This window comes from Elephas maximus, chromosome 5 (assembly GCF_024166365.1).
Source record: "Elephas maximus indicus isolate mEleMax1 chromosome 5, mEleMax1 primary haplotype, whole genome shotgun sequence".
In the NCBI taxonomy this organism is placed as follows: Eukaryota; Metazoa; Chordata; class Mammalia; order Proboscidea; family Elephantidae; genus Elephas; species Elephas maximus.
In genome coordinates this window covers 136579041-136603127 of record NC_064823.1, presented here as the reverse complement: position 1 = coordinate 136603127, position 24087 = coordinate 136579041, and the positions used below count along the sequence as shown (strand labels likewise).

Genomic DNA, 24087 nt, shown 5'->3' with positions numbered 1-24087 from the left:
GGTTAGTGGTGGGCTGCTAATGGAAAGGTTGGAGGTTCCAGTCCACCTAGAGGCACCTCGGAAGAAAGGTCTGGCAATTTACTTTGGAAAGGTCACAGACATTGAAGACCCTGCTTGTACTTATACTCTGAAAGACATGTGGTCCCCATGACTCCATGACTTGGAGTCAACTCAATGGCTTTTTTTTTTTTTTTTTAAGGATAGCAGTTCTTGACACCTCTAAATCAGCCACTACAGACAAGAATGTAGATTTTCAGCTTTTTTCCTTAAAGATCATCTATTGCTAAGGTGTTTGTTTTTTTAACTGAGAGCTTGTTCCTGGTTGCTTCAAAACATTAACATGCTAGAAAAAGTTGTCAGTGAGTTAAGATGTATTCTTTTACATCAACATCATTTCTCTATTACTAGTTGCCTATGAAGAAACTCACAGCATGTAAAACATAGTTGGCAACAGGTGTGTGTGTGTATTGGCTTTGGAACCAGTCTTTGAATTCTGGCTCTGCCACTTAAATGTCTTGCTGCAAGTTACTTCACTTCTAAAAGTCTTTCTTATTTATAAAATCAGAGTAATTATTGTACCTACTTGTAGTAAAAGGAGCCCTGGTGATGCAGTGGTTAAGTGGCCAGCTGCTAACCAAAAGGTCAACGATTTGAACCCATCAGCCACTCTGCAACAGAAGGATGTAGCAGTCTGCTTCCATAAATATTACAGCCTTGGAAACCCTATGGGGCAATTCTACTGTGTCCTGCAGGGTCACTATGAGCCAGACACAACTCAGTGGCACGCAGCAACACTTGTAGTAAATAAATAAGGAGATACATTTAAAGTATTTAGTATTTACACGCTGAATTTACTACAGTCGTCCCTCAGTACTGAAGGGGGTTGGTTCCAGGACATCTGCAGATACAAAAATGCAAGATACTCAAATCCCTTATATAAAATGGCATAGTATTTTTATATAACCTATGCACTTCCTTCCGTATACTTTAAGTCATCTGTAGATTACTTGTAGTACTTATTACAATATAAATGCTGTGTAAATAGTTGTATTGTTCAGCAAATAATGACAAGAAGAAAGTCTTCTTAAAAAATTTTTTTCAATCCATGTTTGGTTGACACTGCAGGTGCAGAACCCGCAAATGTGGAAGGCTGGCTGTAATAAATATTAGCTCTAATTTGTAGTTGCCATTTATAATTTACAGTATTTTTTAGATCATGACATAAAATGTAACACCAAGGACTGTCTTCAGCAAGCGTAATGTCTTCAAATTATTTAACATCTTTATTTTACTTAAATACAAAATACCAGAAATCAGGATTTGGTTTTTACCATCAAGTACAGGTCACAAGGAAAACATATACAAAAAAAGTGAGAAGTTTATATTTTCATTTTTCCCAAGACTTTAGACAGTAAACTGATTTAAAAAATTCCAAGGCATATGTGGAAGTTATAATTGTATTTGGAGCTCTGGTGGCGCAGTGGTTAAGAGCTCGGCTGCTAACCAAAAAGTCGGCAGTTCAAATCCACCAGCCACTCCTTGGAAACCTATGGGGCACTTCTACTCTGCCCTGTAGGATCCCTGTGAGTTGGAATCTACTCAACGGCAATGGATATAAGTGTATTTACACTCTCGAGATGTAACTCTCAAGATGTAACCCATAAACCTGTTGCCGTCAATTCCGACTCATGGCGACCCTATAGGACAGAGTAGAGCTGCCCCATAGGGTTTCCCAGGAGCGACTGGTGGATTTGAACTGCCGACCTCTGGGTTAGCAGTGGATGCTTAAATGCTGTGCCACCATGGCTCCTAAAGGTGAATACAAACAAACTTTAGGATACCATAGAGATGGACGTTGGTCGCCATGAGTTGAAATTGACTCGATGGCAACGAACAGCAGCAACAAAAGTTCTTATACTTTTCTGCCTGTACCTATGATGTGGTTTTTGAGGTTATTTTCTCTCTTCCAACTCAAAGCTATCATTTAACCAAATATGTTTAAATGGAACACCATTTAAAAGTTATTGATTGTTCTCATTTGACTTTGGTATTGCTTATTGGCTTTTTTACTCCAAATTTCAATGCATTTCATTTGTGAACTTTTCTGTACCATACTCTGAACTATTTAGCAAATTCTATTCAGGAGACATTTCTTGGAAAACCTGTTACAGGCAAGAACTTTGGACCTCTTAAGTTACACAAAAGCTGAATTAGGACAGTCTGGTCCTTAGTAGTTTGTGCTGTTGTGGGAAATGCAGGTAAACTCACAACTGACTCTAATGTAAGAAAGAACACGATGGTTGCCATAGAGACATTTCAAAAGCATTGTCCGGGTGCAGAAGAGAGAGAGATTCATTCTGGCTGTTTTAGCCAAGGCTTCGTGTAGGATTCCTTCTTCCCCTCATATTTTTAAATCTTAATTATGTTCAATGAAGGTAAACTTCAGTGACACTGGCGATCTGGAGGCAGGAGATGTTGTTCAGAAATGCTGGGGTACTGACTCCGTCCTTTGCCCTTCCTGCTGCTCAGGATATGTTTCTTGTTGGAAATGAGTTTGTTCAAAAACCAAGAGTGCCCAGTGTTCGTAAACATTCCTTTAAATGGAAGAAAATAAAAAGCCACTGGAAAGTTAAGTCTGGGTAGTGGCCTAGTCAGAATGTGGCTACTTTCTCGACTCTGCTGGAGCTGGACCTGCGGTGTGTCACTGGCAGCTGTGAGTGCTCTTAGGGAATCTGGGACCAAGGTAATGCTGTGCCAAGATAGGCTGTGTCCCCTTCTCTGTTTCACTACCTCTATTCAGTTAAGTTCTGTATCATTGGGTAAATAAAGCAGGAACCAGATCAGACCAAATAGATCAGGAGTGAGTGAGAGCGAGTATGTGTGTGTTTGGTCTCTTCTTGCCTATTTGTAATCCATTTGAAATGCTGTACAATAATACATGAAAATATTCCTATATTCATTGTTATAATTTAGAAGTCTCCAGTTCCACCTCCCCCCCACCCCCACTGCCCTAGTGGTAACCACCATTAAAATTTTGTAATATATTTTTCCAGACCATTTTCTGCATATTTAGATCCATATATAAATACATGTTTATAGTTTGAGTGGCCCCCCCTTTTTTTTCAGGATCAGTGGGCTCATATTTCATTAGTATGTTACATATTGTGTTTGCTATTTAATAATTTTTGATTTCTTATCATTATATATTTGGAAACCCTGGTGGCGTAGTGGTTAAGTGCTGCGGCTGCCAACGAAAGGGTTGGCAGTTCGAATCCTCCAGGCGCTCCTTGGAAACTCTGTGGGTCAGTTCTTCTCTGTCCTATAGGGTCGCTATGAGTCAGAATCAACTCGACAGCACTGGGTTTGGTTTTGGTTTGGTATCATTATATATTTAGGAATATTTTTTCTGGACTTCTGTGCGGTAGTCTATGTCCATAATACAGACAGAATGTATATAGCAATCTCCCCTTTTTAAAAATTGTGTTTTAAGTGAAAGTTTACAATTCAAGTCAGTCTCATACAAAAACTTATATACATCTTTGTATGTAACCCTAGCTGCTCTCGCCCTAATGTAACAACACACTCCTCCTCTCTACCCTGTATTCCTTGTGTCCATTCAACCAGTTCCTGTCTCCCTCTGCCTTCTTATCTCACCCCCAGGCAGGAGCTGCCTGTTTAGTCTCTTGTGTCTTCTTGAGCTGAGAAGCTCACTCCTCACCAGTATCAATTTCTGTCTTATAGTCCAGTCCAATCCCTGTCTGAAGAGTTGGCTTTGGGAATGGTTCCAGTCTTGGGCTAACAGGGGGTCTGGAGGCCACGATATCTGAGGTCCATCCAGTTTTAGTCAGACCATTAAGTCCAGTCTTTTTATGAGAATTTGAGATCTGCATCCCACTATTCTCCTGCTCCATCAGGGCTTCTCTGTTGTGTTCTCTGTCAGGGCAGTCATTGGTGGTAGCTGGGCACCATCTAGTTCTTCCGGTCTCAGGCTATGGAGTCTATGGTTTATGTGGCCCTTTCTGTCTCGTGGGCTCTTATGGGCTCATATTTACCTTGTGTGTTTGGTGTTCTTCATTCTGCTTTGCTCCAGGTGGGTTGAGACCAAATTGATACATCCTAGATGGCTGCCTGCTAGTTTTTAAGACTCCAGGTGCCACTCACCAAAGTGGGGTGCAGAACATTTTCTTAATACATTTTGTTATGCCAGTTGACTTAGATGTCCCCTGAAACCGTAGACCCCCCACTCCTGTCCATGCTACTGTGGCCTTCAAAGCATTTGGTTGTATTCAGGAAGCTTCTTAGCTTTTTGTTTAGTCCAGCTGTAGCAGTCTCTCCCATTTGGCATGTAACTAGATGCTTCTTTAATTTAGGAACAACACTGTAGTAAACATCTTTGTGTACCTGTATATTTTTGCAGGACAGATGTTTAGAAGTGAAATAGCTGGTAGGAAGAATATATATGTTTAAGTCTTGATGCTGTCATATGTTCTCCAAAAGCCCATATTAACTTAACACCCATCTATATATAACGATAGTGAGAATTGATGAATAAATTGCAACAGGAATTGAATTCTGTCCAGGTAGAGAAGTATGAGTAAAGGATGGAGCAGGAGAGCCTAGGGTATGGTGAGGAAAGAGTGAACAAAGAATCTGTGCAGAGTATAGGAAGCAGGAGGTGCTTGTGGAAGATAAATCCAGAAAGGTAAGTTGGACCAGTTTGCAAAGTATTTTTTTTAATGCAATGCTGAGAACTTTAGACGAATAGACAATGAGGGCTTTTTGAACAGGTTTTACACCTGAGCTTTCCTTCAGGAGAATAATAGCTAGCAACAATTGTGAAGCCTAGTTTTTTTTGTTTTTGACGGCTGGATTTTTGAGGATGGGAGATTGGTTATGAGGCTGTAACAAAGATAGTATGCTGCAAGGAAGATCTTAACGAGGGCATTGACATTAGAAATAAAAGGGAGGCATCAGACACAGGCAGTGCTACACAGTTAAAATCAGTCTGTAAGACTTGATGAATAAGGGTGGGAAGGAGAAAGCTCAAGGTATTGAAATCGAATATTTGGGTAGATAGGTGGTGCCATTTATGAAGATAAAAATAGAATGAGAAATAAGTTTGGGGTAAAACAAGGGGAACATTTAGAAAATATACCAAAACATAAGGAAAAAAACAAGTTACCATCCACTGCTGATGTCTTTCCATCAGCTGTGTTTGGGTTTGTTTGTTTTTTAAGTGATTGGAGAATAAACTGCCTGGTTATTGGAGTGAATACAATAAAACTGAGTTTTATAAATCTACAAACCATTGTACTCATGTTTAGATCCACAGTTAGAAAAGTGTTTATTACCATAAGGATGTTATAGAAGATCTCGTTGTTGGGTGCCGTCGAGTCGATTCCTACTTAGAGTGACCTCATGTGACAGAGTAGAACTGCTCCATAGGATTTTCTAGGCTGTGATCTTTATGGGAGCACATCTTTCTCTCGCAGGTGAGTTTGAACTGCCAAACCTTCAGTTAGCAGCTGAGGCCTTAACTGTTTGTAAATTGTACAATTCACATATGTCATGACTTGGAAGAATGTCCTGAAATGCTTATCCTCTTGGTGGTAGACATAACGCTCAAAGATGTAGTACAAAGTTAACTGGACTTAGAAGACCTAGGATTTTAAAATTATAATCATTGGTTTATTGTGAGGATTAAGTAGTACTTATCAAATTATGTACTGAAGTGCCCAAAACAGAGAATACTGAAGAACTGCTTTAAACAAAATTGAATTATTCGGTAAATAAAAAAAAAAAAAACAGCCCCTGTATATGATGAAATAACTTAAGTGATATTAAAAGAAACCTTTGCCATGTAGTCAAGTCTGACTCAATAGTGACCCTATAGGACATAGTAGAACTCCTCCATAGGGGTTCCGAGGCTGTAATCTTTATGGAAGCGGATTGCCACATCTTCCTCCCATGAAGCGGCTGGTGGGTTCATGCTACCAACCTTTTGGGTAATGATGAATTAAAAAGGAACCACCCTGATATACCTATTCTCCCCTTATTGTTCATATTTTTAATTAAATTAGAAAATTACTGCCACAAAGTTATCTGGATTTGAGTCAGTTTGACAGTTGGCAGGTATCATCTACTTGATGGCAACCCACTCGTCCCTATTTTATGAAATGTATATCACTTGTTTAATGAGCAATATATACTTTTAACTCATCAGGATTTTAAAAATCTACTGCATACGAGGACTGTGAGGTAGACTAATTTTGACTGGTCGCATTCCCTACTCTTTACAGAAAGTTCTAATAAACCGTAATAAATTCTGTTAGACTGTCACAGCATATCCAGTTTATTATGTTCAAAACTGAACCTGGTACCTCCTCCTCCAATTTTCCTGAAGTCTTCCCCATCTCAGCTAAGTAGCATCTCTGTCTGTTGGGCTGCTTAGGCTAGAAACCTTGGAGTCATCATTACTCTCCTTTTTCTTCAACTATGCTTCCAGTGTGCCAGAAAATCTTGTTTGTTTTGTCTTCAGAATATATCCGAAATTTCTTCCCCTCTGAACACTTCTGTTGCTTCTATCCTGATCTTAGCCACCCTCATCTTTAACCTGAATTGTTGCACTAGCCTCCCAACTGGTTTCTCCTGCTTTTTGCCTCGTCAATATCTTCCTCAACAAAGCATCCAAGGTCAGCCTGTTCTTCCTCTGCTCAGATGGAGATCTTCTTTAGCTCAAGACCTGGGCTAAAAAAGCTCAAGACCTACACGTTCTATGCTGCCCCTAAGAACGTGCACACGTAGACAATCTCCTTCCTACTGCTCTCTCTTGCGATCACCGTGTTCTAGCCACACTGGTTTCCTAGCTATATTACTGAAACATGTTCCTGTTTCAGTGCCCTTGGCCCTACCGTTTATTCCTTCTATGTGCAGTCCTCCCTTTCACCACCTCCCTCATATCTTCACTCAGATATCACCTCTATGAGGGCTTATTTAAAATTTTGCCCCAGCCCCTGTCTTTCCAATTCTTTCCTGCTCTGATTTTCTCCATAGTATTTATGACCATCTAACATTTTAATTACAGTTTAAGTCCTATGGAGGCAAAGATTTTTGTCTAGTTTTGAACACTGATACATCTCCAGTGCTTAAAAAAGGACTAACATAACTGTAGATGTTCAAGTCACTGTCAAACTAATGAATTTAAGAGAAAGGAGTATACTTGAAGGCATGAATTAAAGCCTCAGATTGAATCATCATTCACAAAATCAGAATAAAAATGAGAGTGGAAACTTTTTTTTTTTTAACTTAAAACATTTCTCGGACATTAAATTAAAAATTCTTGGGAAAAGAATTTATAGTATTTTGATTTTAGAATTGCAGCATTAGCGGTAACTATTTACCAAATTGTGCCTTCCGAGTCAATAAGCATTTATGCCACCTGTGGCAGACATTGTTTTCTGTGCTTTGCAATATCTCTTTGAAGCGTTACTGTTGCAGCTCTATCCTGGTATTGTTGCCACAGAAGTTATGACTTATCAGAAGTTACACATCTAGTAAATTTCTAATTGTGTGACCTGATTCCACATCCACGGCTTGATTGGCACATTCTTTATCACTCATAACCTCATAATCTTTTTAAAAAAAAAAAAAAATCACAGTTTTATTTTAAAGAATAAATGAACTCACCTAAGCAGCTAAGCTAAAGGAGAGACTCAGTTCACCTGTAAACATATTTATAAATATATACCAAAAAAGTAGATGTAAATTTGAGTCAGGCTTTTTAGCATTGCTTACTTGGTACCTTCTCAAATCCGAGGAAGGAAAGAAGCTTCTGTTGATTAGCTTGTTTTGAATAAATACTTGGTGTTGATGAGCTTACTTACTTTACTACTGTTTTTCCTTCCCTAACATCCTTTATTCAGCCCTTTTGAACCACTTGTTCTTGCACTTGCCTCTCCCCTTTTCCCACCTTTCTAGCTTTGGGGTCCTAGGGAGGTGACAGCAGTATGTGTGTTTGTTTCAAGTTTGCTAATGCTAATCCATTTGAAAAAGGATAGTTTGTGTGTGTATGTATGGATGTGTATATTTATATTTAAGTTACACCTTTCCATACTGAGCCATCTAGAATTCTTGAGAAAAAGAAATGCACTATTGTCCCTGGTTGAACCGAGGATTTTTGCTACTCTGAGAGCACCATCATCAGGCACTTTGATGATACCCATTGCTGTTGAGTTGATTCTGACTCATAGTGACCCTATAGGACGGGGTAGAACTGCCCCATAGGGTTTCCAAAGAATGGCTGGTGGATTCAAACTGAACTCTTAAACATTGCGCCACCAGGGCTCCACTTTGATGATAAGAAGCTTATATTAATGTTTCTGAAAATTAGGATATATGTTTCAAAAAGAGAGCTTACTTTTGGAGTTCCCCCCCAAGTAAAATTAGCTGTTCCATCTTTTAGAATTGCTAGGTCATAAGTGTCTTTTGGATTGTTTTTATTAGGTGCCATTGAGTTGGTTCTGACTCATAGTGACCCTGTGTACAACAGAACGAAGCACTGCCTAGTCCTGCGCCATCTTCACAATTGTTGCCATGTGTTTGAGCCCATTGTTGCAGTCGCTGTGTCAGTCCATCTTGTTGACAGTCTTCCCCTTTTTTGCTGCCTCTCTACTTTACCAAGCGTGATGACTTTCTTCAGGGACTGGTCCCTCCCGATAACATGTCTGCCTTAGTTTATTGCGGCTATAACAGAAATACCACAGGAGGATGGTTTTTTTTTTTTTTTTTTTTTTTAATAATTTTTATAGGTGGATGGTTTTAACAAACAGAAATTTATTCTCTCACTGTTTAGGAGACTAGAAGTCCAAATTCAGGGCACTAGCTCTGGGGGAGGTTTTGTCATCAGTCTTCCCCTGCTCTAGGAGCTTCTGACTACAGGGACCCCCGGGTCCAAAGGATGCACTCTGCACCTGGCTCTTCTTTCTTGTTGGTAATAAGGTCCCCCTCTCTCTCCACTCGCTTCTTTTATGTCTTAAAAGAGATTGAAGATACAACATAACCCTGAACATTGTGTCCCGCCTCATTAACATAATGGCCTCTAATCCTGCCTCATTAACATAGAGGTTGGGATTTACGACACATAGGAAAATTAACATCAGATCAGAAAATGAAGGACAACCACACAATACTGGAAATCATGGCCTAGCCAAATTAACATACATTTTGGGGGACATAATTCAATCTCTAAAAGTGTCAAAAGTATGTAAGATGAAGTCTCACCATCCTCCCTTCTAAGTACCTATAGTTTTGTAGTCCTAGGTCCTTGACCTCCTTGCTACCCTCAGTGTTTAAATGAGAAAGGACAAGGAAAAAGAAGACTGAAGAAGAATTGACATATTTGAATTATGTATTGGCAAAGAATATTGAACATACTGTGGACTGCCAGAAGAATGAGCAGATCTGTCTTGGAGAAAGTATGCCCACAATGCTCCTTAGAAGCAAGGATGGCGAGACTTTCCCACCTACTTCAGACGTGTTATCAGGAGGGATCAATCCCTGGAGAAGGTTATCATGCTTGGTAGAGGGTCAGTGAAAAAAAGGAAGACCCTCAGTGAGATGGATTGACACAGTGGCTGTATTAGTTGGCTCAAACATACCTACTTTTGTCAAGATTGCACAGGATGGGGCAACATTTCGTTCTGTTACACACAGGGTCTCCATCAGTTGGAACTGAAGGCACCTAACAACAACATCAAGGTGGGAGTCAAAATAGTTCATAATTCTAGAAAAGAGTCTTTGAAAATTACTCAAAACCAGGTTTAGCTCTAAAGATTTGAAATATTAATTAGCATTGGCAAAACTAGAGTTGAAATTCCTAGTATATTGAGATTTCATACTTTTGATAGTAAGCCAAAAACCAAACAAGTTGACATTGAGTCGACTCCAACTCAGGCAACCCATGTGTGTCAGAGTAGAACTGTGCGCCTTTCAGAAGTTGATTGCCAGGTCTTTCTTCTGAGATTCCTCTGGGCGGATTTGCGTCACCAACCTTTCGATTAATAGCTGAGTGCTTCACTGATTGCATTTTGTAATTAATATAACAAGATAGTTTCCAAATGACAAAACTTGTTTAAATTTCTTTCAATTAAAAGATATGTAGATGCGCATCAGAATTTCTGATGGATGTTCCTATTATAGTTCAGTATTTGACCGTTAATGCTTTTAAAATGAATTACAATACACCCAAAAAACCAAACCCATTGTTTCGAGTTGATTCAGAGTCATAGCGACCCTATCCATAGGAGAGAGTAGAACTGCCCCCATAGTGTTTCCAAGGCTGTAAATTGTTACGGAAGCAGACTGCCATAGCTTTCTCCTGTGAAGCAGCTGGTGGGTTCAGTCCATTAGTTAGCAGTCAAGCACTTAACCACACACTGTGCCATCAGGGCTCCTTCAAAATGAGTTATACAGAAGAGTTATATTGTTATTGTTGAAGATACTTTAAAAAAAAAAAAAATGACCATTTAATTTCTTAACTGTCATAGTTTTGAACCCTCAAGTATAGTAATAGTAGTGCTCTAAGATTTTGTTTCTTTTGGCAGTTAAAAAAAAAATGGTGTTAAATCGGTTTCTTGTTGGATTCATCTAATTTATTATCAGACATTGGCGTAGTAGTTCAGTTTGTCAGTTCTGTAGTTAGTTTTGGAATGCACTGTGAATGGATCTTGTAGTTGCTTGGGAGTCTCCTGTTTAATTTTTTCCTAGTGCTTTTTGTTACTCCTTCAGTTTAATCATGCTTTGAAGCATTGTAGAGGGCTGTGCATCTGCTTTTCTATGTTTATCATCACTGATAACCTGACTGAGTAGCTTCACTTCCTTCAGCTGATAGATGGTTTCTCTTCCCATGAGGAGAAGACTGGTTATCAGTCCATGAAACAGGATCAAATTGGGAAAACTTGGCATTGCACCCTGTTAAGGAAAATACCTCTCGTGCTCATTTTTTTTTTATCACCTAAAACCTAGATTACTAATTGCTAGCTATTCAAGCCAACCTTAAAAGATCTTCAAATGTATAACTTGATGGAAGTACTGGATTTCATTTGTTGGAATCAAGTGGAGTTTCTAATTTCGGTGACGATGATTCTGATCCTTTTTGGTAGCTATTTAGTAAATGTGTAGTCTCTTGCTAAAACATAGTTAAAAACAGTTTTATACATTGATTGTGTTTAAGAAGCATTTATAAAATTATTGCTGTATCAGCCAGGTTGAAAAATAAACTGTGTTGGACTTGATTTCTTCTGGGAGATAGATTGTTGTAGCCATATAAGGATGGGTTTTAGAATTAGACAGATGGAAGATTGAATATATCCCACCACTTTCAGTCCCTTATGTCTGATGTTGGGCAGGTTACTTTAATCTCTCTGTGCCTCAGTCTCCTCACCTGTAAAAGGAGACAACCAGTCTTAATGGATAGTAGATCAGAATGAAGTCAAATAATGTAAACTGCTTAGCATGGCTGTCAGCATGCTGTCAATTTAGCTCCAGCACCATTGCCTTCCTCCAGTAATCTCAGATTATGGTAGAAAGTATGCTGGAATTTCAGCTAGAAAATCTAGATTTGAGTTCTAGTTTTTTTTTTTTTTACTCTGTTTTCTTAGGTAAGTCATGACCATAGAGTCTGTTTTCTCATCTGTAAAATGGGTTCTAAAAATTGAATGAAGTTATGAGAACATACTTCAACCCTAGGCTTTAGATAAACTGATGAAAGGAAGTAGTGACATCTAAAGATTGAAAAATGTATTTATATCTTGCCTCATTTCCCAGTGGTTAACATTATTGTTTCTGTGCAAGGGTAGAGCTGTGCTTCAAGAGTGTTAACCTGATAGTTGTGTGAAGGTTACATTTGCTTGGAGGAGCAGAGTCTAGGAAGCTATGTGAATGTCCTTGTAGGAGGTGCTGTACGTATATAGAGCCATTAGTGGTTTTAAGCAGGAATGGGGAAGGGGGCAGGATGTTGCACTAACTGGTCAAATGATCAGTTAAGAAAGATGATTGTGGCTGCAGGGATTCTGTTGGTCTAGGGTCCTTGTTTCTGTTCTTCATTTCTTTCCATCTACTCTGGTAGAGCTCTTTCCTAGATACACTTCTGCCACTGTTATCAGCTTTCTGAATAGTGATCTGTATTTTATAATCTGCATTCCCTATTGTTGTTGTTAGTTGCCATTGAGTTGATTCCAACTCATGGTGACCCCTTGTGTTGCTGAGTAAAACTGCTGTCTAGAGTTTTCTTGGTTGTCATCTTAATGGAAGCAGATCACCAGGCCTGTTTTCCACGGTACCGCTGGGTGAGTTTGTTTAAACCTCCAACCTTTAGGTTAGCAATCAAGTGCAAACCATTTATACCACCTAGGGACCCTGGATTCCACGTAAGCTGTAATAAACCCACATCTCAGAAGTATATGTTCTCACAATGAACTTGAAAGTTTTCATCAGTTGATTCTACCCTGTGAAATAGGAAATTGTTTCCACTTTCTCCGCAGCACATGCTCTTTTTTAGCCCTAAACTGGGAAACTTCCATTCCTTGCCTGTTGGCCTTTATGTGAGCTGTTCCACATACCTGGAGTATAGCAGAACCTTTCCCATCTGCTTTCTTTTCTTGAAAATCCTTTTTATGACTAACTTTTTTTTAATTAAAAGTTTCCTAATCACTTACTCTAAAGTACTTTTAATTGTTTTATGCCAGTAAATGTGTGTGTATCTCTTGATAAGTTATCAGTTCCTTTTACTTTCTTTCTGTAGCTTAAATATTCTTTATTGTAATTACATAGTATCAAACTTGAAACAAAAGCACTGTAAATTCTTCGTAGATTTTAAATGATATATGTGTACATAGGTATACCTAACGTATCATTTTAATAATTAAATATTTTTTATGTTTTTATGTAAGAAAGGTGAAATAGGGTGAGGAGGGAAGGACAGATAGATACCTGGCAAGGCAATCACAGAGAGGCAGTAAAACTTGGTTATATGCACACTGTATACTTTAGCAACTGAAGCTCTTTTCACTTTAATGGCTTTCCTGGAATGAAAATGATTTAGTAACATTAACACCAGGAGGAGCGTTGTTGGAAGGAACCCCTGCCGTAATCCACTTTTATACAGGTGTGTTGGTGATTCCCAGCTCTCATTTAACAGAGTAGGATGTAGTTGGTCGTTTGGATACTGACCTGATACCTACCAAGTGTTCAGACCCTTTTGTAACTTATTTTCATTCTTCGAAAAGAAAGCTGAAGAAATAGGTGGGGCAAAGAGATTTGTGAGGTTTCTAAAGTAAGATCTCCGTAAAGCAAGGGCTGTCACTGACCATTAAGCATGTACTCCGTCCCATTCATACAAGAGTTCACATTGAAAACGACTGTGTTACATAGTAGTAGCTTCAGCTTGTTTTTTTTTTTTTTTTTTTGGTCATGGCAGCAGTTAACACAGTGCACCAGTAGTTTAACATACCAACACTTAAGACCTATTTTTTGTTTTTGTTTTTTAAGTTATTGAAATTATGAGACTATCATTCAAATGGAAGCATTATAGTTCTTCGGAGCCATTATGATCTCAAAAGGAGAATGATACAGATACACTGGCTGAGGTGTTTTGAGGTGCATCGAAGTGTTCGAAACTGTGGCTTACCTTAACATGTTCTTGAAGTACCATGGCGTGGATTAAAAGGTATGCTTTAGAAATATCCTAATGACCCCCAAGGTCATGGATAGAATGAACAGCTACAATTCTACAATTACTGCATTTTTTAAGACACTATAATATTTAGATTGCAAATGTGGTTATTGACTTATGGCAATATTGTTTTATGTATATATGCACACACACAGATACACCACAAGCTTTATAATTAAATCTTTTCATTTTTTCTTTTTGAGATGTGGTTATAGAAGGCACCTGAGTAGATATATTCCTTAGGTTTTAATATTTTCTTCAGATTTTTTATTGGGATTATAATTTAACCAAATAGTTTAGGGGTTATTCATGTGTTAGTCTGTAATTATCTTTCTGGGTTACGTCATGGACTAGTTTCTCTGCAGTGCTATCATTTGATGGTAGTCTGAACAGGAAACAGCTAGATAAATTCTTCAGTTGGGGTATTAATTTGACCGAACACAATAATAATTTGGGCCATTTATAGTTTGTTCTTGTTTTTATTTTTTTACAAAAAAGTTTTCACTGAGAGGAAAATGAGTGATTCCTTATTAATACCATGCTGGTGGTCTATTCACCAATATATATGTGTGCAGTTAATCATTCATGTGTTTGTGGCATGTAGTCCTGTTATTTGTGGGTTTTTTTTTTTTAGTAATGGTAATTCCAGGCTTTATAATACCTACTTAGCCATCAAAAATCTGTAAGGTTTTTGTGTTCATAAAACTTAATTTGAGTGATGTAGTCAAAACCATTTTGTAATAATTTGAAACCTTGAAAACCTCCAAATTTTGTACTCTGTGCTCACTACTAAATACTTCTAAGAGTATAGAAGGGAAACAACTCAAGGAAAATGCTGAGTTTATTTATGTTGCATCAGGCTTCAAATTCTGTATCTTTTAGGTAATTAAAGAAAATATGTTGAGAAGGGAGAGTTTAAATAATGGATAGATAATTTAATAGAAGGACCCTTGTGGCATGTCAACAGTTAAATCCTTAATGAAATTTAGTTATTAAATGTAAGAAAAAACTGCTTTATATTAAATTCAAGTCCATAATGACAGTAGTCTATTCAAGTTTCAGGGTAAATTCAGCTGCTTATTTCCCAAGGCAATCAGCTCAACCAGGTATTTTATGTCCAATGGCACCTGCCCCCTAGAAGATCCTTGAAATAATGGATTAGAAATGGTGGTTGATTCCTATACTGTCTACAGAATATACTTCTCTATAATACTTGCTACTTCAACTTTGAAGTTTCTTTCTGGGGTAGCCCTTGATCATCTGTCTGTTTTGTTTTAAGTTTACAAAGTATTCAAAGTACAGCAGGAGTTGAAGAACTCATGTTCCATTTGGAAGAGTTTATAGCTTAGTAGTTAAGACTCTGGGGTCAACTAACCTGTGTTTCAAATTGAACATTCTTTCACCTTGACAGGCTGTAAGAATGACAGGGTGGGGGCGGGAAGGGGGAAAATAATACATAAAAATACATTTATATATTAAAATATAAAGTACGTAATTATTTTGTAACTACTACATAAAACTCACTGCTGTTGAGTCAATTCTGACTCATAGTGACCCTTCAGGACAGAGTAGAACTGCCCTATAGGGTTTCCAGGACTTAATCTGAAAAGCTGAACTATATGAAAAAGAATGCAGCATCAGGATTGGTGGAAGACTTGTAAACAACCTGCAGTATGCAGAAGACATAACCTTGCTTGCTGAAAATGAGGAGGACTTGAAGCACTTACCGATGAAGTTTAAAGACTCCAGCCTTCAGTATGAATTAAAAAACCCATTGCCATCGAGTTGATTCCAACTCACTCATAGTGACTCTATAAGACAAGAGTAGAACTACCCCAAAGAGTTTCCAAGGAGTGCCTGGTGGATTCGAACCGCAGACATTTTGGTTAGCAGCCATAGCACTTAACCACTACACCACCAGGGTTTCCTCAGTATGGATTACACCTCAGTATAGAGAAAACAAAAATGCTCACAGCTGGACCAGTAAGCAACGTCGTGGTAAATGGAGAAAAAGATCGAAGTTGTCAATGATTTCATTTTACTTGCATCCACAATCAATGCCCATGGAAGCAACAGTCAAGAAATCAAGTGATGTATTGCATTGGGCAAATCTGCTGCAAAAACTTCTTGTAAAGTGTTAAAAAAAACAATCCCACTTTGAGGACTAAGGCACACCTGACCCAAGCCATGGTATTTTCAGTTGTTTCATATGCGTACCAAAGCTGGACAGTGAATAAGGAAGACCAGAGAAGAATTGATGCCTTGGAATTATGGTGTTGGGAAAGAATATTGAATGTACATACCATGGACTGCCAGAAGAACAAACAAATCTGTCTTGGAAGAAGTACAGCCAGAGTGCTCATTAGAAATGAGGATGGTGAGGTTTTAAGTATTCTGGCCATGTTATCAGGAGGAACCAGTCCCTGGAGAAGAACATCATTCTTGGTAAAGTAGAAGGGTCAGTGAAAAAGAGGAAGACCCTTAGTAACATGGATTGAACAGTGGCTGCATCAGTGGGCTCAAGCATAGCAATGGAGACGGTGTAGGACCAGGCAATGTTTCATTCTTTTGTACCTGGAAATGCTGAGTTACTACTGACTGCATAGCCCCTAACAACAACCACCTCTATGGAAGCAGACTACCACATCTTTCTCCTGTGGCAGATGGATTTGAACTGCCAGCCTTTCGGTTAGCAGCTGAGCACTTTAGCCACTATGCCACCAGGGCTCCCTTATAAGTACTATGTAAAAATGTAGTATAAATAATATATAAAAATAATTATACACACACTTAGTGCAGGGCTGGGCATATAGGAAGCCAGTGTTAGATTGACAGTGGTGATGATTATTAAATGTAAGAAATCAGGACTCTTTTGGGGGTGGGGGGGAGATGCTAGTATATTTCCTCTTATCCTGGGTCTTAACACCTTCTCTTACTCTTCTTCCTAGAGTTAAATAAGCAATCACTATTTGATTCATGTTTTTAGTTCTTTGGGATTTTCCTCATCAGTGGAAGAAGGCCCTGGGTGGTGCAAACGGTTAATGCGCTTGGCTGCTTACCGAAAGGTTCGAGAGCACTCCGAGGTAGCTAGGAAGAAAGCCTAGGCGTCCTACTTCTAAAAAATCAGTCACTGGAAACCTTATGGAACACAGCTGTACTCTGACAGTTCTCCATGAGTTGGAATTGTCTCAAGGGCACTTTTTAAAAAAGAGGCTGGTAATTGATCTATGGACCTCTTATCCTGTTAGATTAATTTTTGTTTTCTAAAGTTGTGTTTTGGAAATTGGAGATATCAGTCCTTATTAGTGGGTCCAGAAATCAGTTTAGTGGGTTCTAAGCAGCATTAAAACATGCATTAATATAGAAAATAAATAAATTACAATGTATTGTATCAATAGTAGTTATTCAATTTTGTCTAATAGAAACATTATTTTATAAAACTTTTTTCAATTTTAAAAAAGTAAACACTGAAATAAACATATAAACAAATAAACATACGTGTATTGGTTGATACTAATTTTGTTCTACTTAACGTATGTCTCTCATAGTGACAGATGTCCCTAAAAAGTGAAACCAGTTTTATATTGCTTTCTCTTGCTGAGAAGCGACCAGGATAAGCTATTGTCTGTGGATTCTATTGGTATCGCCATTACCTTCAAGGGTCCCCTACTATCCTTTTTGTTTGGAGTAAAGGTTATTACAGGAGAATATGTAGGAAAGAAAAAGAGAATAGAACATAGCAGCAGCAGCAGTAGCTTTTGAATGGCATTGGCCAAGGCTCTTTTATCAGGTAGGTTGATCTAGTATGCTGTTGTCTCTTGGTGTACATGGTGTTTATCAACTCCTAGATCAGTGGTTTTAAACTGCCATTGCCAGCCCATCCTGGGTTCAATTTAATAAGTTGCTTCCTCCCTCTTCCCCCTTTTTAAAAAAATTAAATAAAATAGGGAAAAAAAAATGACTTGAATGTATTTTACAATGCAGGTTTCTAAAACTTTGTTTCAGTGATATGTTGATATATATTTGTACTGGATAGCACTGTAAAATGTTTTTCTTACTGTGAATTGTCATACAAAAAAGTTGGCTAATTACTCTCTTAGATATTTATAAAGACAGAAGTTCTATTAATGATCAACTGAGAAACCTTGTGAAACCCGGTCATATAAAACCGTATGGCCAAAGTGACCTCAGCCACAGAAGCTTTCAGACAGTACTATGAGATGAATAGTCTTCTCTCTGATGGTAGGGAACAATTAATTATCTCTGAAACTTTGTGTTTTGTTATGTTATTTTATGAATGTATATGTGTTTTGTTTGTCCTGACAAGTATTTAAAGGTTCAGAAAAGTAAAACCTCTACAATATTTCCTAGTTGTAGAGGAATTTACTCTTTAATTTACATTGATGAAAGTGACCTATTCAGTTAAAAAAACAAAAACCTGATGGTACACCCTAAAACCCACGCAATTCATTTTCCCATTCTTTATACGTTAGGACCTTTTCAGGTAATAGGTGTTTCTTTAATTCAGAAGGTAAATGTAAACTTTAATGTTGAAAAAATTAAGAATAAATCAGATATATTTAGTATATTTAAGATAGTCGAATGTTAAAGCTTCTGTTTTTGTGAGGATTTCAATAACATTTAAAATTTTATTTTTCTTGAATTAGTGGCTGCACCTGCCACAATTTCCTCAACAGTAGATATATGCTCTATAGGTTGATTGAGGATGATCACAGTTTCTGGTGAATATTTTAAAATATACAAGGCTTCAAAGTAGGACGGTAGATTGTATCTAAAATACAGCTTCCTCCTCCCTAGAAAACAATAACGGGATGAAGACTTCTGGTAAATTGTTTCATAGCAATGGAATTTGTACATTAGTTTTCTACACTTGGGAGTAGAAAAATGGAAGAATTCTTTGCCAAAAGAAGAGGGTAAAAGATAAACATAGTTGATATTTTTACGCCAGTTCTTTAGAAATCGAGCTAAACTTGCATAGTTCCTGGTCTGAATTGAATATGATCCTTAGAAATTACGTTTTGAAATTATAGTAAAGAAAGTAGTAACTGAACTAAGCAGTGGGCTAACTACCCAGATGGTGGATGCTCATCTTTGTGCTTATGTGTGCAGGCATATGTTGTCAAAGGTAGAAGCAGTGAATGAGAGCCTGTTAATTCTGAGGATGGGAGAGCTGAATTCCTTTTTTCTTTTACTGTGTTTACCAAAAATTCTCCCAGCCCTGGCTGCCCCTTGTCACATCTCAGATTATCCTGCTCTTCAATAGCATTGCTTGGCTTTTCATCATAGGAGGCTTGATTCTTTTTTCCCCTCAGTCAGATTTACTAGCTTCCAACCTCTCCGCTTTTCACCTCATGGCAGTTATCCTGTGGAGAGCGGAAGGTTTCATTCTGATACTTTGTGGCATTTGTTTCTTCAAAGCTGTGTCCCTTTTCTTTGGTTATCATTATACATGATAGCAACTTGTCTTCTTTTTTTTTCGATAAGTTTGTCTCCTAGAGCATAGTTTTTTTTTTTAAGTGTGTTTGCCTGTGTATTTATTTTTTCAATATATTTTATTATGTTTTAGATGAAAGTTTACACAGGAAATTAGGTTCCCCTTTAAAAATTTTTATACAGATGGTTTCATGCCATTGGTTACAATTTTTATAATGTGTCAGAATTCTTATTACCAGTCTGTTCTTTTTCCATTGATAATAGCTTCCTTTCCCCTCCTTGCCAACTGCCATGGACTGATTTGCGTCCTCCAAAAATATGCATATCAATTTTGCTAGGCCATGAGTCCCGGTATTGTGTGATTATCCACCATCTTGTCATCTGATGTGATTTCCCTGTGTGTTGTAAATTCTGTCTCTGTGACGTTGATGAGATAGGATTAGTGGCAGTTATGTTCATGAGGCAAGACTCAATCTACAAGATTGGATTGTGTTTTGAGATATAAAAGAGAGAAGAGCAGAGAGACGGGGGGACCTCATATCACCAAGAAAATAGCGATGGGAGCAGAGCACGTCCTTTGGACTCAGGGTACCTATGCCTGAGAAGCTCATAGAGCAGGGGAAGATTGATGACAAGGACCTTCATCCAGAGTCAACAGAGAGAGAAAACCTTCCCTGGAATTGGTTCCTGGCCAGACTCCTAGCCTCCTAAACTGTGAGAGAATAAATTTCTGTTTGTTAAAGTCATCCACTTTGTGGTATTTCTGTTACAGCAGCACTAGGTAACTAAGACACCAGCTCATCTTTGCCTTTTGGTTAACTGTTGACTGTTTAGTCTTATAGAGTTAATTGTTTAAGGGAGCACAGTACTCACAGGTGATATTGTTTATCAGTCAAGCTGTTATTTGACTGAAGGGTGACCTGTAGAAATAGCTTCAATTCCAAGTTGAAAGGGTGTCTTAGGGTAATAGTCTTGGGAGTTCCTCTAGCCTCTGTTATGTACTGGTTCAGTAAATCTGGCCTTTTTTAGGAATATGAGTTTTGTTCTACATTTTTCTTCCATTCTATCTAAGACTTTCTGTGTGTCCCAGGTCAGAACAGTTTTGGTAGTGGTAGCTGGGTACCATCTAGTTCTGGTCTTAGGTTTGAAGAAGTTGTGGTAGTGTGGGCTTTTAGACCTATGGACTAGTTTCTTCTTTGAGCCTTTGATTTTCTCCATTCTCTTTTGCTCCATAGGAGTAGAGACCTATAGTTGTATCTTAGATGGCCGCTGACAAGCTTTTAAGACCCCAGGTGCTACTCACCAAATGTGGATATAGATCACTATCTTTGTGACCTGTTATGCAGTTGACTAAATTGCCTCCAGAGACTATGGTCCCAAGCCTTTTGACCCAATAAGCCAATCCCACAAGTTGTTTGGATATGTCTAGGAAGCCTCTGTAACTATGTCCCTGGAGTATAATTTTAAAAGGACCCCTAATGGTGCAGTGGTTAAGGGCTCAGCTGCTATCTGAAGGCTTGACGGTTCAAACCCACTAGCTGCTACATCGGAGAAAGACGTGGCATTTTGGTTCCATAAAGATTTACAGCCTTGGAAACCCTATGGGGGAAGTTCTGCTCTGTCCTACAGGGTCGCTATGAGTCGGTGTTGACTCAACAGCAACAGGCTTTTGGGTTTGGTTATAGTTTAAGGAGCCCTGCTGGTACAAACTGTAAGTGCTCTGCTGCTAACTGAAAGATTGGTTTCAAACCCACCTAGCCATTCTCTGGGATAAAGACCCAGCGATCTTCTTCTGTAAAGATTACAGCCAGGAAAACCCTATGAAGCAGTAGTATTCTGTCATGTGGGGTTGCTATGAGTTGGAATCAACATCACCTCATAGGAACAACAACCCCCCCAAAAAAAAAAAAAAACCCCAAACCCGTTGCGGTCGAGTCGATTCTGACTCATAGCGACCCTATAGGACAGCATAGAACTGCCTTACAGGGTTTCCAAGGAGTGGCTGGTGAATTCGAACTGCTGACCCTTTGGTTAACAGCCAAGCCCTTAACCACTGTGCCACCAGGGCTCCTGCAACAACAATAGTATAGTTTAATTCATTTGGACCAGAGGTGGCATCCCTACCTCACATAAAGGATTAGAAGAAAGAGCATGGCTTAGTTACTGCTTTAATTATTAGGTATGATTCCAGTATACTTTTGGTTGTTAAAAAGAAATCAGAATTATCCTCCAAGAATGAAAATTAGCCACTTTGAGACTATTTTGAAAAGATGTTTTAGATTCTGTCCTTTGCTGAAAGTTGTGTGTTGAAGTCTTCTACTGTTATTGTGGAGCTATTTCTCTTTTCAATTCTGTTAGAGTTTGTTTTATGTATTTTGGAGCCCTGTCTTTGGATACATAAATATTTATTTTGGTTATGTCCTCCTGGTGTTTTGACCCTTTAATCATTATATAGTATCCTTCCTTATTCTTTGTGGTGGATTTAGCTTTAAAGCCTATTTTGTCAGAAATCAATATTGTCACTCCTGGTTTTTTTTTTATTGTTGTTTGCTTGATATACTTTTTCCATCCTTTGAGTTTTAGTTTCTGTCTCTAAGTCTAGGGTGTGTCTCTTACAGGCAGCATATAGATGGATCATGTTTTTCAATCCATTCTGCCACTCTCTGTCTCTTTACTGGTACATTTACACTCAGCGTAATTATTGATAGGTATGAGTTTAGTGCCTGTCATTTCTATATATCTTTTTTTGTGTTGTTGAAAGTTTCTTTCTTCTACTTAATTTTCTGTGCTCAGTCGTTTTTCTTTATGTAATACCTTTTCATCGTTTTCATTGTTGATTTAGCATTTGCTGAGTCTTTGTTTTTCTTGTTTTTTTTTTTTTTATTTTCATGTGTAGGATTGTTGGTTTCCTTTTTGGTTACCTTAATATTTACCTGTAGTTTTCTAAGTTTGAACCAATCTTTTGTTTCTTGATATTGCCTTGACTTCCTCTCCATGTGATAGATCTATGACTACATTATTTAGTCCCTGTTTTTTGTTTTAATGTTGTCTTTTTCATACTAACATCTCTGTTTCCCTATTTTCAGTGTTTTAGCTTTGATTTATTTTTGTGACTTCCTTATCTGGATTGATATGTGGTTGCTCTGTCCTGTGTTATAGTCTTGAGATGTTCTCTGATGTTATTGATTTTCTAACCTGAGTACTTCCTTTAGTATTTCTTGTAATTTTGGTTTGGTTTTTGCAAGTTCCCATAACTTCTGTTTTATCTGGAAATGCCCTAATTTTGTCATCATATTTGAGAGACAGTTTTGCTGGATATATGATTCTTGGTTGGCATTTTTTTTCCTTCAAGGCTTTATATGTCATCCCTTTTGCCTTCTTGCCTGCATGATTTCTGCTGAGTAGTCCAAGCTTAGTCTTACTGACTCTCCTTTGTAGGTGACTTTTCATTTGTCCCTAGCTGCTCTTAAAATTCTCTCCTTATCTTTGATTTTGGCCAGTTTGACTATAATATATCTTAGTGACTTTCTTTTGGGATCTGCCTTGTGTGGGATTCAGTGAGCATCTTGGATAGATATCTTCTCATCTTTCACAATATCAGGGAAGTTTTCTGCCAACAAATCTTCAACAATTTCTGTATTTTCTGTTATCCTCCTTGTTCTGGTACTCAAATCACTCGTAGGTTATTCCTGGTACTCAAATCACTCGTAGGTTATTCCTGGTACTCAAATCACTCGTAGGTTATTCCTCTTGATAGAGACCCACATAATTCTTAGGGTTTCTTCATTTTTTAAGATTATTTCATCTGATTTTCCCTCAGATAAGTTGGTGTCAAGTGCCTTATCTTCAATCTCAATAATTCTGACTTCCATTGCCTCAGTACTGCTCCTGTGACTTTCTTTTGAGTTGTCTAACTCTTGAAATTTTATTGTTAATCTTTGGATTCTGTTTGCTGTCTCTCTATGGATTCTTGCAGCCTATTAAATTTTTCATTATGTTCTTGAATACCCTTTTTAATTTCTTCAACTGCTTTATCTGTGTGATCCTTGGCTTGTTCTGTGTTTTGCCTGGTCTCCTTCCTGATCTCTTGAAGAACTCTGTATTTTAATCTTTTAAATTTTACCTCTGGTAATTCCAAGAAGTTACCTTCCTCCAGAAGGTTTTTTAATTCTTTGTTTTGGTGGCTTACTGAAGCCATCATGGTCTGCCTCTTTATGTGATTTGTTATTGACTATTGTCTCTGAGCTATCAATAACTTATTATATTCATTTTATTTTTGCTTACTATGTCCTAGCTTCTTGTTTTGTTTTGATATACCTAAAGAGGCTAGTCTTGTGAGCTAGTTTGATTATTGGTGTCTTTGAAGCTCTCATGCCCTGTCTCCAGATGGCTAGAGCTGTTAATAGGCGTGTGAGCCCAGGAGTCCATGTACTTTTCTTGTGTGGATTCAGCTGACATGTCCAGGTCTTCGGTCACTGAGTGTGTGGTGCAGGGTCTCACCTACAGTCCTAGATGGATAGGGGTGATTGGAGTAGGCACAGGTATCTGGCTGCAGCAGGGGGTCATGTGCCAATCAAGGTTGGGGGCTGGCTGCTGCCCCTGAGTGTCTGGGTGGAAGACGTGTCTGTGTTCCCTAGAATGCTTAGGTGAGTTTTGCAGCCAGACTGTGGGCACCCAATGCTGTTGGCTGTAAGGACTGGGAGTCACCAGTTATTCTTAGACTTCTGTCTTGGGTGGCTCAGTAGAGTAGGTTTAGCCACCAGTCCTCAGGCCCCTGATGTGGGTAGATTAAACCAAAACCAAACGCACTGCTGTTGAGTCGATTCCAACTCATAGCGATCTTATAGAACAGAGTAGAACTGCCCCATAGAGTTTCCAAGGAGCCACCTGGTAGATTCAAACTG

At 38.3% G+C, this 24087-nt stretch overlaps 1 protein-coding gene across 6 annotated transcripts in view; it reads left to right on the top strand.

Annotated features, from left to right (window-relative positions):
* The window catches only part of RBPJ (recombination signal binding protein for immunoglobulin kappa J region), a 277336-nt gene that overhangs the window by 190190 nt on the left and 63059 nt on the right, over positions 1 to 24087 (top strand). For 2 of the 6 annotated variants that reach the window (XM_049886406.1, XM_049886405.1), the window contains exon 2: positions 13546 to 13723. The exons of the other annotated variants lie outside the window; for them this stretch is intronic. In XM_049886406.1, coding sequence (XP_049742363.1) covers positions 13707 to 13723 — 17 coding nt within the window. In that variant the 5' untranslated portion in view covers positions 13546 to 13706. The remainder of the gene's footprint in view (positions 1 to 13545; positions 13724 to 24087) is intronic. 6 annotated transcript variants of the gene reach the window in all.